General features: G+C 32.8%; 3 protein-coding genes and 1 non-coding gene across 10 annotated transcripts; 2 read left to right on the top strand and 2 right to left on the bottom strand.

Moving 5' to 3' along the window:
• Positions 1–218: 218 nt before the first annotated feature.
• TRNAI-AAU lies at positions 219–292 on the bottom strand. The gene has a single exon. It is a non-coding gene; the product is annotated as a tRNA-Ile (tRNA).
• Positions 293–1,356: 1,064 nt separating this feature from the next.
• Positions 1,357–6,473, top strand: LOC114408573 (syntaxin-22-like). 2 transcript variants are annotated; one of them, XM_028371675.1, is made up of 7 exons: positions 1,357–1,771; positions 1,915–2,008; positions 2,315–2,454; positions 4,096–4,170; positions 5,140–5,297; positions 5,416–5,521; positions 6,028–6,473. In XM_028371675.1, the coding sequence occupies exons 1-7, from the start codon at positions 1,584–1,586 to the stop codon at positions 6,044–6,046; spliced, it is 780 nt and encodes a 259-aa protein (XP_028227476.1). In that variant the 5' UTR covers positions 1,357–1,583; the 3' UTR covers positions 6,047–6,473. The 2 variants fall into 2 exon arrangements, with proteins under 2 accessions (XP_028227476.1, XP_028227468.1); XM_028371667.1 differs by having other exon boundaries at positions 5,416–5,516.
• A 1,573-nt stretch (positions 6,474–8,046) lies between these two features.
• Positions 8,047–11,630, top strand: LOC114408587 (protein SAMBA-like). Of its 6 annotated transcripts, none has more exons than XM_028371708.1 (4): positions 8,048–8,473; positions 9,206–9,319; positions 11,127–11,237; positions 11,332–11,630. In XM_028371708.1, exons 1-3 carry the CDS (start codon positions 8,311–8,313, stop codon positions 11,186–11,188), a joined length of 339 nt encoding a protein of 112 aa, XP_028227509.1. In that variant the 5' UTR covers positions 8,048–8,310; the 3' UTR covers positions 11,189–11,237; positions 11,332–11,630. The 6 variants fall into 6 exon arrangements, 5 of the variants coding, with proteins under 5 accessions (XP_028227490.1, XP_028227509.1, XP_028227502.1 ...); XM_028371722.1 differs by having other exon boundaries at positions 8,049–8,473; positions 9,206–9,316; XR_003665910.1 differs by having other exon boundaries at positions 8,047–8,473; positions 9,206–11,237.
• Positions 11,631–12,412: 782 nt separating this feature from the next.
• Positions 12,413–13,426, bottom strand: LOC114406258 (mitogen-activated protein kinase kinase 10). Its single transcript, XM_028368914.1, has one exon. The coding sequence runs from the start codon at positions 13,424–13,426 to the stop codon at positions 12,413–12,415; it is 1,014 nt and encodes a 337-aa protein (XP_028224715.1).
• Between the last annotated feature and the right edge of the window lie 2,191 nt (positions 13,427–15,617).

Below are 15,617 nucleotides of genomic sequence, written 5' to 3' on the forward strand. Positions count from 1 at the left end.
TTAATTTCTTTATGACTTGTAATGGGCCACTACTATTGCTAGATCGATACCTATCTAGCTGGTCTCCATGAACTCTGCATATTTGGGCCACTATATTATTATGCTAAAAGCTTACGGGATTTTCTTTTTGCACCTGGCACATTTTATTAAAGGAGATAAAAAACCAAAAATACCCCTATGTATAGGATTTTTAAAAATATGTAATAATCTGAAAACAATGGCCCATGCAGGTCTCGAACCTGCGACCTTCGCGTTATTAGCACGACACTCTAACCAACTGAGCTAATAGGCCAATGATGTTACAAAATAATTAATTTTCCTATATATAATATTAAAAGTTTTAATATATATTTAATACACCTATGAGTTTACATAATAAATTTTATAATAATTAATTTTAATCTAATAATATTATCTATATATATAATTTTTTTATTATTAAATTTATTATTTTTATTTAAAATTTATATATGTAAAAAAATACATAGATAATAAAGTAGGAGATACTATCTAGCTTCCTAGCCTGCATGAATTATACTTGCACATAATTGGGCCACTATATTATTATGCTGGAAATATAACAATTTAAATTTTTTTTATAAATATAGATATAATATATATATATATTTAAAAAAAAATTCTGTCAAATTTTTTTATATCTTTTTATTATAAATTTTAGTTATATATGTAAATATATTTATCAATTATGTTTTTAATAATATATAAATAAAATAATTTATCATACAATAAATAAGTTAAAATCTTAATTATAATACAATTTATATACTAATAATATTTGTTAATTATAAATTTTAATTATATAAACTTAAACATTTCTCTTATATAATTTTTTCCTTAAATTAGGTTTTTGACCACTAATTTATTATTTAGATTTGATTTAATCCTTTAATTTTTTTAAAATTTAATTTCATCTTCTAATTTTTAGAATGAATTTAATTTAGTCTTATCATCTAAGTTAAATGGATAATATTAGAAAAATATATTTTGTGTTGATTTAAAATCATTTAGTACTAATTTACAACTGTTATAAGATTTCTTAACATCATTAATCCAATTTAGGATGTAGAAATAAATTAAATCAATTTTAAAAATTAGAAAATTAAATTAGATTAAAAAAATTAAAAGATAAAAAACTAATTTAACCTTATTTTTTAAAACATTTTTTCTTATATAATTTAAAGACTATTATTAATTAATATAGTTATTAATGCATTGTTGGTGATTGATATGACGTGACCAAAAAAGCCTCATGTCTGCTCCGCTGGAACAAAAACGTGTGCCGCGGGTCCACGTGGACGTGCCGTTAGTGAATTACATACAAGGAAGAAACTCCCTCACTGCCTCATCATCACCAACAAACAAACAAACATTCATTCCATTCTCTCTCTAAATCGCACTCACATCATCTCTTCTATCTCCTCAGTACTCCGGCGATCGGAGCCTCTAATCCGCCACGTTCTCCCTATCTCCTCTTTCTCAACTCCAGAATCTCGTCCTCGTGAGAGAAAATAAAAGTTAGTTAGGGTTACGCACAGTTGATTAATTAATTAATAATAGAAAAAATGAGCTTTCAGGACATCGAGGCCGGCCGTTCCTTCGCTTCCCGGCGAAATCTAATCAACGGCAAACAAGACCCCACGCAGGCGGTGGCTTCCGGCATCTTTCAGATCAACACCGCCGTCTCCACGTTCCAGAGACTCGTCAACACCCTCGGAACCCCCAAGGACACCCCCGAACTCCGCGATAAGCTGTGAGATCATCATCATAATCATAATCACTCTCTCTCTATACATTTGCCTCGATTTTGTGGTTTGGATTGATCGGATTGCGTGTTGCTTCTGTTTTAAGATAACGATTCGACGATTGAATCGAGTTTTTGTTCGAAATTTGCAGGCACAAGACGAGACTGCACATTGGACAATTGGTGAAGGATACTTCGGCTAAGCTTAAGCAAGCTAGTGAGATTGATCACAACGTTGAAGTTAATGTAATGCGTTCTACTCTAATTGAACATGCAAATTGCAAAGCCTTCTTAGACTTGTTTTGTTTTGATCTCTTTCTGTAATGCATGAGCTTCTTTGGAAACTACTTAATTTTGTTGCCGAGCTGGCAATTTTGTGGAGGACGGTCTAGCTTTAAGTGGTTTTGGATTCTGTTTGACTAGTGAATGCTTGTGTTTTAAATGTTTGTTGTAGCTTTATGTACTGAATTATTGGTGGCGCGATCTTGAATTTATTTGTTTTTCCCTTGAGGAAAGAAAAAGTGACCTTCAATGTATTGGTTGTATTTGCAGGCAAGTAAGAAGATAGCAGATGCGAAGCTTGCAAAAGATTTTCAGGCGGTGTTGAAAGAATTTCAGAAGGCACAGCGTCTTTCAGCGGAGAGGGAAACTGCTTACACTCCTTTTGTTCCGCAAGCACTTCTTCCATCCAGGTGGCTAATAAACTGTTATTGGAGTGTTGGAATCTGTCAGTTAGTTATTATTGATTTGATTTGATTACAGCTAATATTTTTATTGATTAGATTAAGCTGTAAATATTTTGTAAATTAGAGAATCAGCCTTTATTGCGCCAATATTGTGATATGAACTGAATATCCTATTTCCTTTCTCGCCATAATATGCCATTTTTGCATATTATGTTCCCTTCTTTATAAGAGGGATTGTACGTAAGACTGAAAAAAGAGACAGTCACACATAAATGTTTTCCAAGTTGGACTTTAACTGTGGAAGTGGCAAGATACTCCCTGCGTGTGTGACTTATATTGAGATTCCAGGTTGAGTAGAGATAAGCCAAGCCAAAACCATCTTAGAATTTGGATTTATGACCTAACTCAATCTCAAAATTAGCCTTATAAGGACTATATTGGCCATATCTCTAGTCGACTTGGGATTTCAACATGCTCCCTCATTTGGAGTGTGGACAAATGCAGGTAACCCAATAACAACACCCCATCTCACCTAAGAATACACATCTAGAGCATAGACAAATACTAGTGGCCCATTAATGGAACTAAGATAGTTTCTTATATCATCTTAAAATTTGTGCTTAGTGCCTGACTCAATTTCACAAAACCAACTTGTGAGGTGAAGATTGTCCATATCTATACTTGATATGCAATCTCACCATCTTAAAATTTGGGTTTGTGCCTAATTCAAAAGCTAGCTCATGGGATTGTCCCCTTTTATACACTATTTTGGCCATATCATTACACCCCATCACATTGAGGACTTGACATTTAAAGTGTGAAGTTTGCAGGACTAGACATACAGTAGTGGTTCAATAATGAGTGACTTGACAAACCTAACAACAACTAGTAGGATAAAATCTACCATATCAGAATTTGAGTTTGGGCATAACTTGATCTTGAAAGTTAGCTCATGGGATAAATATACACTATTTTGGCCATATTACTAATTATTGTGCAATCTCCAATACACTTCCTCATTTCAGGGATTGGACATTTTGAGCTTGAAGTTTGCAGGATTGAACATTTGCTTGTGGTTTGATAATGGTCCAATAATGGGTGGCTTGATAGGTCCAATAACAACCGTTGAGATAAACTTTAATACCATCTTAGAGTTTGGGATCAAGGCCTAGCTCGACCTTACAAAACCAGTTTGTAAGATGTATGATCTCAACACACCCTCATTCCCTAGACTAGACATCTAGAATATGGACAAATACGGGTAGTCCAATAACAATACTTCTCACATCACACCTAGGATAAAATGAAGAAAATTATGGATGACTCAATAACAGACTTAGGATCCGATACTATCTTAGAATTTGGGTTTAAGGCTTAATGAACGTCACAAACCCAACTTGTATGGTGAGAATTTTCCGAATTTTATAAGAATTATATTGGCCATATCTCTAATCAATATGGAATTTCAATTCTCAACAACTTATGTAGAAGCAACTTTATCGATTTAACTAATTCTTAGCAATGAATACCATGCTTCTTTTGGTGAGCAGTTGTACTTCTTTAGTGACTACCTGTGTGTTTTTGTTTCTAATTTTTATTACTTATGCATACAATACTTAAGATATGGACTTCTCTTCTGGCTTGCAGCTATACAGCCAGTGAAGTAGACATTGGTTCTGATAAGACTCCAGAACAGCGTGCACTTCTTGTGGAATCCAGAAGGTGATTTCTCATATCTTATTGACAGTGAACGACTGATTTGCTGATTCATTTTCATGAGATTATTGTGTTTTCTTTTGTTAAAAAAATAAGAATCAAATATTAGGGTTAAACATTTGCAAGTTTATGAGGCCAGAATATAATTGATACTGAAGCACTTTCTTAATAAACCGTATAGTGTTTGTTTCTTTTTATAAGACTTAATTTATAATGTTTCTTGCATTAATTATTTTTAGACTAAAAATACTCCTTATTAAAAGAAGAGAGAGAATGTATTGACAACCAATTAGAAGAGAGAGCAGTATTAATGACAAGGATAGTTTTGGAAAAAGTTATAAATTTAAGACAATTTTATTGCTATCAGCTAAATTATTCGCTTTTTTTTAATCTTAATGAATTAGGTAATTGGGTGTTATATTTTGGAACAGAGGGAGTAATTTATTTGTTTGAAAGGCTACTCATCATTAAATTTGATGAAAAACTTCAACATAAATTTATTTATCTGAAGGTTGCTTCTCGAATTCAGCCAATTGCTTTTCTCATTTGTAATGGCATTGATACTAAAGAGGGTGAGCCCTAGTGCAGCGGTAAAGTTGTGCCTTGGTGACTTGTTGGTCATGGGTTCGAATCCGGAAACAGCCTCTTTGCATATGCAAGGGTAAGGCTGCGTACAACATCCCTCCCTCATACCTTCGCATAGCGAAGAGCCTCTGGGCAATGGGGTACGAAGTAAAAGTAATGGCATTGATATTAAAAAGTGTTGTCTTATTTCTTCTGTTTTTTTCAAGTGGGGCAAAGCTGCAAAGGAATTGGAATTGGTGATGTGATCAATGGAAGGATTCTGCCACATATTATTAAATTTGATAAAAAAACTGAACATGCATTTGTAATACCAGATATAGAAGACTACTTATCAAATTCGACCATTTGCATTATGTTATTTCCTAATCTCTTGCATTATTGATGCCACAGACAGGAGGTATTATTCTTAGATAATGAGATTTCCTTCAATGAGGCTATCATTGAGGAAAGAGAGCAAGGCATTCAAGAAATCCAGTCGCAGATTGGTGAAGTAAATGAGATTTTCAAAGATCTTGCTGTGCTTGTCCATGAGCAAGGAGCAATGATTGGTAACTTAGTTTTTCCCCTCCCAGTTTTGCTAATTACACACATTCTTGTACTATATTTTTAAATGTCTAGACTTTTTTTTTTAATTTTAAACTTTGATGTAAAATTTCCATTTTGTAGATGATATCGGGTCCAATATTGAGCATTCCCATGAAGCAACTGCGCAAGCAAAATCTCAACTTGCCAAAGCTTCAAAGACGCAAAGATCAAATTCATCTTTGGTAATGTATAATTTCTCTTATTTATTATTGGATTGTTGGTTTTATGTCCCCTTTTACTCCCATCACATAAGTTTAGACGTGGAATTTCTTGAAAGGATATGGATTCTATGGGCTAAATGAATCGAAGCCTTCACCCTTCATGACATATCAAATTGAACTTATGTAAGGCTACGGAGTACTGAGTCCATGATCCATATTCTATTTTTATAGGAATGACAGTCTTACATAGTTTAAGTCAATATTCTTGGGCTTTGGTTGTTTCTTGGATGGTTTTCTGTTTGCTTAGAGGATACTATTTTCGCTTTCTGTTGAGGGATTTGTTTTGGGGGCCAGGGGTGTGAGGTGGTGGGGGATGATACATAATATATCAATTACTTTCAGTTCAATTTTCTAATTATGGCTGATGGATAATATCATCTTGTTCTTTGATCCCATCATTTTCTTTTTTCCTTTTAAAGCTTCATGTATTTTTCTGTTAATCTCAAATGTTCTTGTTTGTTTTTATATCTAGACATGCTTGCTTCTGGTGATATTCGGGATCGTGCTTCTAATCGTCATCATTGTTCTTGCTGCTTAGTCATAGACTCTGGATTCTATTACAAATCAAATGCTCTTACATACTGAGCTGCAGATACGATCTCCCTTGCTGATGACTACACTGAATGGTGATTTACCAGATCTCACGAATGACCGGAATTTGTCTCATCAGGTTTCAGTACATGATGTGGGAATATTCACAACATTAGTGTATCGTTATTTTGGTGGGTATATGTTCTGGTTTCTTTGTTGGTGTTTGGGGCTTTAAGGATGTGTCACAACCTGCCGGCTGTGTATGTTATCTTTTTGGTTTCTTAATAAACGATATATTAATTCGTTCTTTACCTGTATATGCAACTTGAAAATTAGCATGACTGACTCTTCTTTAGTAATACCTTGATCCATTCACCCAAAAAAAAAGTAATACCTTGATCCAGGATTTTTTTTTCCTTTCCTCCTCGGATTTGTGGGGTTCTTCCCCCAAATTTGGAACTTTGGGATCGTTCTACAATACTCCCAACTACTTATTGGCGGATGCATACTCCATGTATAGATTCATGTAACTAAGATTAAGAGGATTTAGGAGTGTGAATGTAGTATTTTCTCTATCTGATTTTACTTTATTATGTATTGAAATGATGAGAATAAAAGACAATTTTATTTATAACAGATTGAAAACTGAAGCGCAAGTCACTTTTAAAAAAGTGGAGAAGACATGCAAAACACAAGTATATATAGGACTACGACTAATTTCTGTTTTACTCAAAAGGAGATGATGTCCTTACCTGGGAAAGCTAAATCAAGATAGGCGGTTTAATTACTGCTTGGATCTGTTTTTCATAATATATATAAATATACTCTTTTTTTTTTTTTAAGTTTACTTCCTAAAAATATTTTTATTTTATTTTATTACCTAATATTTTTAAACTTTTTCTTTTTAGTATTTGTCGTTGGTCTAATGTAAAATTTTGTTAGCTTGATCCATTATCACTTTAATGGATTAAGACTGAGATTAACGATACCAAAAGTAAAATTTTGAAAGTATCAAACCTTGACATTAGAAAAAGAGATATATTGTATATATGAAAATATATTTAAGTCTACTTATAAAATAAAATTAAGTTTAACGTGATTGCAAGAAAAATATTTTTTTTTTTTATATTTATAATTATTATAAGGTGAATTAGATGGTTAAAATAGAAGGAAAAGAGAAAAAAATTACCATTCTACTAATAAGAGAAAAGAGAAAAGAAAATTTATCAATTTCTCCTACTAATAAAACTATCGCCCCAAATAATAAAATTATCATTCTAACAAAATTAACATAATTTGTAATCCGATAAAAAAAAACATAATCATTTGTACGCAGTTTAGTGTTGTATTCAATAACATAATCAGTTGTGGACACTCATTTAAACTAAAGAATAAAAGAAAAATTCAAAGGATCGTATACTTACAATATTCAATTTGTATCTTACTTGATAATAATACACATCTTTCTCAGTTTCTCAATTAATAAAATAAAGCGAGATATATACGTTGCACTAACAATGTGTTTGGTTTTACATTGTCAAATTAATTTCGAGTTTAGAATTGATTTTAAAAACATTTATTTTTGCATATTTGATTTTTAAGCTGTAGAATCATTTGAATTTTTAGAGCCTAATAAATCAACAGGATAAAGAGGGAGGGAGAGTGAGATTTACTTTTTTAAGAAAATTGTTTTTATAATGTATTTAAAATTAGTGAGTGTAAGTTTACTTTAATTTAATTTTAAAGAAATAATTGTTTTAAAAAGTACATAATAAAAATATTTTTATTAATTTATCATTCTTAATATTGAGCTAAATGTTTTAGTTTCATTTTAAAAATAACTACTCTTTAAAATTTGAATGCTTTTTTTTTCTTAGAACATTGTTTGGATGTGGTTCAAAATGAAAATGCACCTTAAAAATAACTACTCTTTGATATTTTACTTTCATTGTTTGAATGCTTTTTTTTTCTTTTTTCTTAGAGCATTTTAAAAATATCCTCTTTTTTTTTCTTTTGCGTGGGATGAACTGGTGAGTGCTGAATCTGCTGATTCAAATTTCAAAGTTGGCACGATCACCAAATTAAACAAAAACCTGAGAAGTTCGTGTCATGTTACGCAGCACACTTAAAGCTTGATTCTACAGAGTTCCGAATCCCGGCGTAAGCTGAAAAACACACGAATTGGTTCTTATTCATATTCAGAAAAACCAATTTTTGAGGAACGATGAATAGTTCATCGCCGGCCCACTCTTCACTATCGACGACGGCGGTTGTAGGCGGCGGTGGTGGTGGCGGCGCCAGCAGCAACGCCACTGTTTCCATTGACGATTTTCATCTCCCGTGTGATCCCATCTCGTCGCAAGAGCGTAAAGACGAGGCCATGCTAGGTGCACTTCATTCAATTTACTTCCTTTGTTGTGATTTTCATTCAAAATTGAAACTTTGCGGTCATTTCACAATTGGCATGAATATGATGATACCCTATTAGTTATTAGGGTGAAGTTCATCTAAGGGTCATTTTAATATTATTTGATTTAAGTCTCCTTAATCTTAAGTTTACTTCCTTCTGTTGCACTTTTTTAGCATTGCAATTACTGAGATTCATGAGCTACTCTGAATTATTGTTCATGGCTAATTGATTTAATCGTTCAATATTGATTATTTGTTTTTTGTTTTTGTATGTTCTCATTTGGGGTTTCTCGGGTTTGAACTAATATGTAGTCTTAAATTGCATTCGGGTTAGGATTTATATCAGCGAGGGCTTTTTTTTTTTAAAATTGGCAAATGTCAGTTTATTAGTTTTGTTAGAAATGTCAGTGTGAGATTCGAGCCCACAATCTCTTCTTTCCTTCTCCCTTCACCCTTAAGCCCCCCTTCCCAACCATCAAGCTAAACTAATATCTCCTCAGCGAGGGCTTTCTCGCCTGGTTTCTTGTGTTGATTCACTATGTCTTGCTTTTGAAAAGGAAAAAAAGGGTAAGAAAAAAACTTTGGTTTACTCAGAGTGCATCATCTTTATATGTAGCTTTGGATTTATAATTATAATGAATTCTGTTGTCTGTTCTTGCTGAACTTACACATGAAGCATTCATTTTGATATTCTGCTATCTATTTTGCAGTTTTAAAATCAGATCTCATGGCTGCACTCAACAAGGAGGTTAAATCATTGGTTGAAGATAACTGGAAGTTTGAAGGGCCACGTTCGCGGATCCACCTCGTATCACATCGAGGTGGTTTGTATATTAATCACTTAATGATCTCTCTTTTTATGATATCTTCTGAGTTTCTTAGAATATTTTAGAAAACTATTTTGGTACTTTTTGGTTTCAGTTGATTAAAACATGTGACCCTAAATCTTATTTGATCCTTGCATTAAGTTAATTGATGCTACCTACTTCAGTTGATGGCTTGATGCTCAGATCCTTGATTTCATCATGGTGTGAAATATCAGTATTTGTGTGTGTTTTCCCATGATATGTATGCAATTATACATTTGGCATCATAAGGGAAGCTCACTCAAGGTTCCCCACCCTGTTAGATTAGGGAGGATACATGTGCACAGCCTTAATTCAAGGTGGAGAGGCTGTTTCCATGAACCTGTGACTTCTGACTCACAAGGTAGCAACCTTACTGTTGTGCCTAGGCTTGCCCTTGGCCTTGATATTAAAAAAATGTATACTCTCTGAATCCTAAATCACATTTATAATCATCAACTCAGGGATTTTTCACAACCCCCTGGTTTTTAGCTTATTTTTGTATGCTTTTGCCTATTCCTTCACTTTATTTGATGAACATATGAACAAACAGAACTCAACTGAGTGCCTTTGGCTCTACCAACTAATATATTTATTATATGATCTAGTAATGAATTCTTGAAAGCAGTTACTTTCTTGGTACATGGTTGAAATCTGGTTTGGATTATAGATGGTTGTCTACATGTGCTGTGATATTTACTTAAAACTCATCTGTTCATATCAAAATTCTGTGCAATAAAAACTTTTGATGGGAATCTGATAATAACTGTCATGACTCATGAGTACTCACTAGTTGTTAGAACTGAGTCCAAACAAAAATCTGTAGCAGGAAAGAGTTTGGGTTTGCAGGTTTATTATAGGAAGAGGAAAGGGTCAAAAAGTTGTAACAAACACTTAGAGGGATAGGAGAGTTAGTTAGTTCTGTTATTTGGAGAGAGTTAGTTAGTTCTGTTATTTGGAGAATTATAACTCCTATAAATAAGAGTCCTCTCTTCAGTAAGAGGGGGATTGGAAATATACAGTTACTGGGCTATTGCCAGTGTAAACGGAGAAAGCTCCTTTGGAGGTATACTCGTATACCTTGGCTCTTGGTTTGTTCTCTCTATTTCAGCAATAAGAAAGCTATTCCAGTTTTTCCCCGTTGTGTGTGATTTTCTCTTGTGGGTTCTATTTTTCCTACTTTAGAAAGAAGTTCCTAATACTAGTCATGTATTATTAGATTTAAGTGTAATAATAACGGCCAGTTAAGGATAGAAGTTGGGACTTGGGAGCAGTAAAGGATTATTAGAATATGTGATAGAAAATAGCTTGTCTTGCATTAGTTGTTCAGTATTAGTTCTGTATTAGAATTTGAAGCTCCCTTTAGAAAGTTTTTCATAGAAAATAACCCCGATGACAGTTATGTATTAGGGTATAGTTGCTAGTCCGGGTGTGTAATTAAGAAAAGGTTAATGTTATTTGTAGTTTGTGGACAGAGAACATTCTCTACAAGAATCTTTTATCTATGGAACAACAATTGTATTGCAATATCGTGTGTGATTTCTGTTTTGAATTATATTTTATTAGTTTATGTTTATCAATTGGTGTTCTATCAGCTTTCAAGTTTGGTTTGCATGTTTACGATAACATTGCATTTTCACTATGCCCTGCCTTTTCCTTATTTGCTGATTTCTTTGACATAAGTAGAATGGTATGTAGTAAGTATAGCTCTTTTTATGGTCCTCACATCATGGTTTGCCTGGTTGAGCATTAGTTTCCTTTGTTTCTGTCGAACATTCTGCTGCAGGTGGTCATCTCTATAGGCCCACAGAAATTTCAAAGAATTGGAATTTGACTCCACCAAAATAGTTTGCACACTCACCTCGTAGCACTGTGCTTCTATTGTGACATGATTATGGTTGTTATCTGCAGATAAGAACTGTTATGCCTATTTTTTTTTTTCCCATGGTAGAAAACATAGCTGTTACTCTACATCTTCTGGTGACATGTAGGTCTGAAAGGGCATGAAGATTGCAAATGAAGGTTCTTTCCATGCAAGATTGTTAGTCACATTTTCTGTTAGTCTTTCTAGTCTGGATTGAGAAGCTGGTGTTTTTTAATATTTATGTGATATTATTGCTCTAATTTTGAGGGATCAATGATTAATTGCAATTGATTGTTACAAAACTGAAGGTATTTTAATGTTCAAGTTGGGGATATTGGATTCAGAAAGAAAAGATTAATATTACAAGTGGCTCACGAAGTCACTCGAGTTATTGGTGGGTGAACTTGAGTTACTATTTGCTGATAAGATCTCTTTTTTCCTTTTTTTGATTGAAAATAATTAGCAATATTATATTAACTTTTCTTTTTTTGTGGTGGGGTCTGTTTTTAGAGCATGTCATAAGGAACAAAATAAACATTTAGTACTCGTTTATTTGCTTAAATAAGAAAGTATTAATCTATTTTAAATTTTAAGATATATATTTATCAGTTTTGCTAATAAGATCTCTTTTTTCAATCATGTTTTTTTTTATCCATAAGATTCAAATTTGAGATCGAATCTAGTATTATTTGGAGCAATTGTTAGTAAATATCGTATTTTATAAAATGGTTCTTTTTTATATCTTGTTAATTTTTTATTATAAATTGTTGAATGATTGTTGTGTCTTTAATACGTCAGTTAACACATTTGACACTCAAAATAAAGATCTTAAATTTAGTGTCTAGTTTTTTAACCATTAAGTGAAGTAATCCTGAACTTTGGTTGCCTTTATTTCTTCAAATTCATTACTTATAAAGAACATGGAGCAGATATTTTAGGGGGAGCACATCTCTTCCATACAGCAACGAGGCCAACGGAAATTTGGAATGTCCGATTAAAATTTGTTAGATGGGGTTCTTTTGCCTGCATCAGCACGTAGGAAGTTTTCAAATGTACTGATGTTCTTATTTCTAACTTTAAGCCAAAAGATTATTCCTGCCTGCTTCAAAAATCCAACTCTATTCACGATGGTCTGAAAATTATGGCCGAAGACTAAGATAAAAGCTCAAAACAAAGGTTGAGAATCAGATAGAAAGAAAAATCAAAATCTAGTGAACTTGACCCCGAAGAACATAATCTCCAAGCCCTGTACTGGAACAGCAACAGTTTCTACCCACAAAAGGGTGGTGAAGAAGCTCTAAAACTGTTGCTCTCTTTCTCCAATTCTTCTCAAGACACCTCCTCACAAAATTTTGAAACTCTGGCGATGCTTTTTCTGGCATCTCCAGCTTCTCACCAAAGCAAATTGCACACATCAAAGTTGCCCAATCTGGTCTCTGCCCTGGACCGATCAACGGAAAATAACCCAAAAAGCATTCCAACATCACCACTCCCGTTGCCCACACATCTCCTGCAAACTCGTCTGCATTTTCACCACCCCATCTATCCGGATCAATCCTTTCCGGGCTCATATAGGCACATGTTCCTGCATTGGAGTCGCTTACCTCAAACTTTCCTTCCACTACATGACTTACTCCAAAATCAGCAATCTTCACCTCACCCTTGTCATTCACAAGTAAGTTTGAGGGTTTAATATCTCTATGGACGATGTGCATGCCATGCAGATAGTTAAGTCCTTCCAAAACACGCTTAGCCAACACCGAGATCACCTCCTCTGGCAGCCTGTGGTGTTCTTGCAACACATCGTGCAACGATCCTCCTTCCATGTATTCCATGACAAAGCCAATGTCACCCTCACTGCAGTTGTCATTGTCAAAAACTGCATGACACCTTACTATATACGGCGAATTCACTCGTTTTAGAATCTCGGCCTCGAGGATGCCGATGCCATTCTCATTCAAGCGTAAGACCTTCAATGCATAAAAGGAACGGTTCTTCGTGTGATAAACTTTGTAGACTATGCCGCCATTGCCATGGCCAAGAACTGCTAGTTTCTCAAGGTCTGAAAGGTCCTTGATGATGCCTGGAGAAGAATCTACATGGGAAAATGGGGATGGCAGCACTGCTGGTATGTGTGTTTGAAATGGAAAATCTGAATGTGGTTTTGGTAAGGAAAGCATTAGAGCTTGTTTGTGTCTCCTCTCTCTGATAACCAATGTCATTTACCTTGTTCGCACTTGAAAACACTCTCAGCCTAAACAGAAATGTAATATATAGATATGGGGTTCAAAGAGAGAACAAAATTAATTAAAGAAAGCCACGTGCTTGACTATGAACTTTGGCTAATAAGAGTGATGACAAGTGTTTAGTGATGAACCCGAAATTGATGGACAGGTGAGATTTTGGTGGTGATATCAGAGCGTATCTTATCGCTTCATGGTTGTGATAATTGTTGTTTTTTTTATTTATCTTTTGTTTTTAACAATGTACTTGAATTCAGTTAGTATCCAAATTTAGGTAAGTAAAATCTCAAATTCCATGGTTCTCGTTAAATCTACAACCCTGGGGTGTTTGTTAGAGACATTATTATTAAAAGTGAATGATGCTGCGATAGTGGAGAATGCCTATAATCAAGTGGTAAGCATCCAAAGCAGTGACACAACCCGAAATTATATAACAAGTCAGATCCATCAATCAGATTTTTCGGATCACAATCCTTACATTAAGGCAAAACCATGAGTTTTCACTCAACATTAACACATTTTATTTGCATATATATAACAGTAACACCAAGAAGTGCAAAGGTTAGTATGCTAGGTAAAAAAGAAAACGAAAACAATAGTTGTACATAATTTTTTGATGAAGGTAATTAAATTTTCACTCACTAAATGATATTGTCTTTGTAAGTTTTTTTTAGAAGGTATTGTCTTTGTAAGTTGAGGAGTACTAGTAATACTCTCTCAACTGTTAATTAAGATTTATTAAAAATTAAAAAAAATCAGGATTGAAATAAAAAGTGAGACCATTCTTGATTAGCTATAAAATAAGAAGATTCTATGAGAATAAGAAAAAAAATAGAATTGTGAATGTCATATTACATGCGGGAATAAGAAGAATTGAATATTTATAAATAATATTTTTAATACACTGAATCAAATCAACAGTTATTTATACATTATTCAAGTTTTTGAGAAATTATTAGATCAGCTAACAAAAAACTTGTTGAAATATTGTGTACCATTCTAGAAAAAACAAACTTGTCTCAATCATAATATAGAACTCATTTGATAGCGAGGATAAACAATATAAGAGTTACGTTATTCTATCTTATTTCAATTACATTATAAATTTAATTTAAATATACTATTAATGTACAAAAAATTATACAAGCTTCTAATAGAAATTCACTCTATTCCTCCATCATCCTATTCATTAAGAGGTAGATGATTTCTATTGGGCATTTGTGTAAAAAAGCTTTACCCTAACTTTGCATTTAAATTTAAATCTTGCATTATTTGATGAATCAGTATATAGAAATAGAAATAATAGTGCGTTGATTATGTAATTTTTTACTATCATCGAATCAGATCACAAATAGTGTGTATGATAAACTTGTTAAATTTTATAATATTTACCTTAAAATTTAAGATAATTATTTTAAAAAATAATAAAATTATTATAAGAGTTAATTTGTGATTAAATGAGATTATAAACTTCTTAACACGTTAGAATAAGGACTACTTACTCAAGTTATACCAATAACAATTCTGGATTAGTTGATAATATAAAAACTTTTACCGCATATACCGGTTAAACTCTATATAGAATAGGACAATTTTTCTTAATATTATCAATCTTAACAGTCCAACTAGTCCTTGTGAAAAATGTGCTTAGAATTCTTCATACACTAGATGTCTTCTTTCTTGAAAAGAATCTTTTGCCTAATTCACCGAAAACCTCGTAACGGAGACTGATTTTAAAAGAGACTGAAAGATTCTAATAGGAAAAAAAGTGAGAAATATATTAAAAATTAGTGTTAAAATTATATTTAATGTTTTTTTACTCAAAAAATTATATTAATGTTAAAAAATAAACATTTTTAATTCATTTTAAACAATTAACTCATTTTTCTAAATAGTCTTCTATAGTTTTCCTTAATTATCGTCATTCAAATCTTATTTAGTCTTACAAATAAATTCTTTATTATTTTTCCCTACCTATATTGAAAATCATATTTGCCTCTAACACTAAATATCTCATGAAATATCTTAGCGTTTACATACTTTTATGTAATCTCAATTAGTTCTTTATCATTTTTGCTTCGATCCTTTAATTTTTTCTGTTCAATTTAATTCACTAACTTTGCACCGTTTAACAAGTTTATCTTTTCTTTTAGCACAGAGTAATGGAGTT

The sequence above is a fragment of the Glycine soja genome, chromosome 1 (assembly GCF_004193775.1).
Source record: "Glycine soja cultivar W05 chromosome 1, ASM419377v2, whole genome shotgun sequence".
Classification (NCBI taxonomy): Eukaryota; Viridiplantae; Streptophyta; class Magnoliopsida; order Fabales; family Fabaceae; genus Glycine; species Glycine soja.

What these genes read in the sequence shown, in the direction of transcription:
- LOC114408573 (XM_028371667.1), top strand. Translation starts at nt 1,584, where the DNA reads ATGAGCTTTCAGGACATCGAGGCCGGCCGTTCCTTCGCTTCCCGGCGA. An exon ending in CAAGCACTTCTTCCATCCAG is followed by an intron (nt 2,455 to 4,095) that starts GTGGCTAATAAA and finishes TCTGGCTTGCAG; the next exon opens with CTATACAGCCAGTGAAGTAG. An exon ending in CTTCTTGTGGAATCCAGAAG is followed by an intron (nt 4,171 to 5,139) that starts GTGATTTCTCAT and finishes TTGATGCCACAG; the next exon opens with ACAGGAGGTATTATTCTTAG.
- LOC114406258 (XM_028368914.1), bottom strand. Translation starts at nt 13,426, where the DNA reads ATGACATTGGTTATCAGAGAGAGGAGACACAAACAAGCTCTAATGCTT.
- LOC114408587 (XM_028371689.1), top strand. Translation starts at nt 8,311, where the DNA reads ATGAATAGTTCATCGCCGGCCCACTCTTCACTATCGACGACGGCGGTT. An exon ending in TAAAGACGAGGCCATGCTAG is followed by an intron (nt 8,474 to 9,205) that starts GTGCACTTCATT and finishes TCTATTTTGCAG; the next exon opens with TTTTAAAATCAGATCTCATG.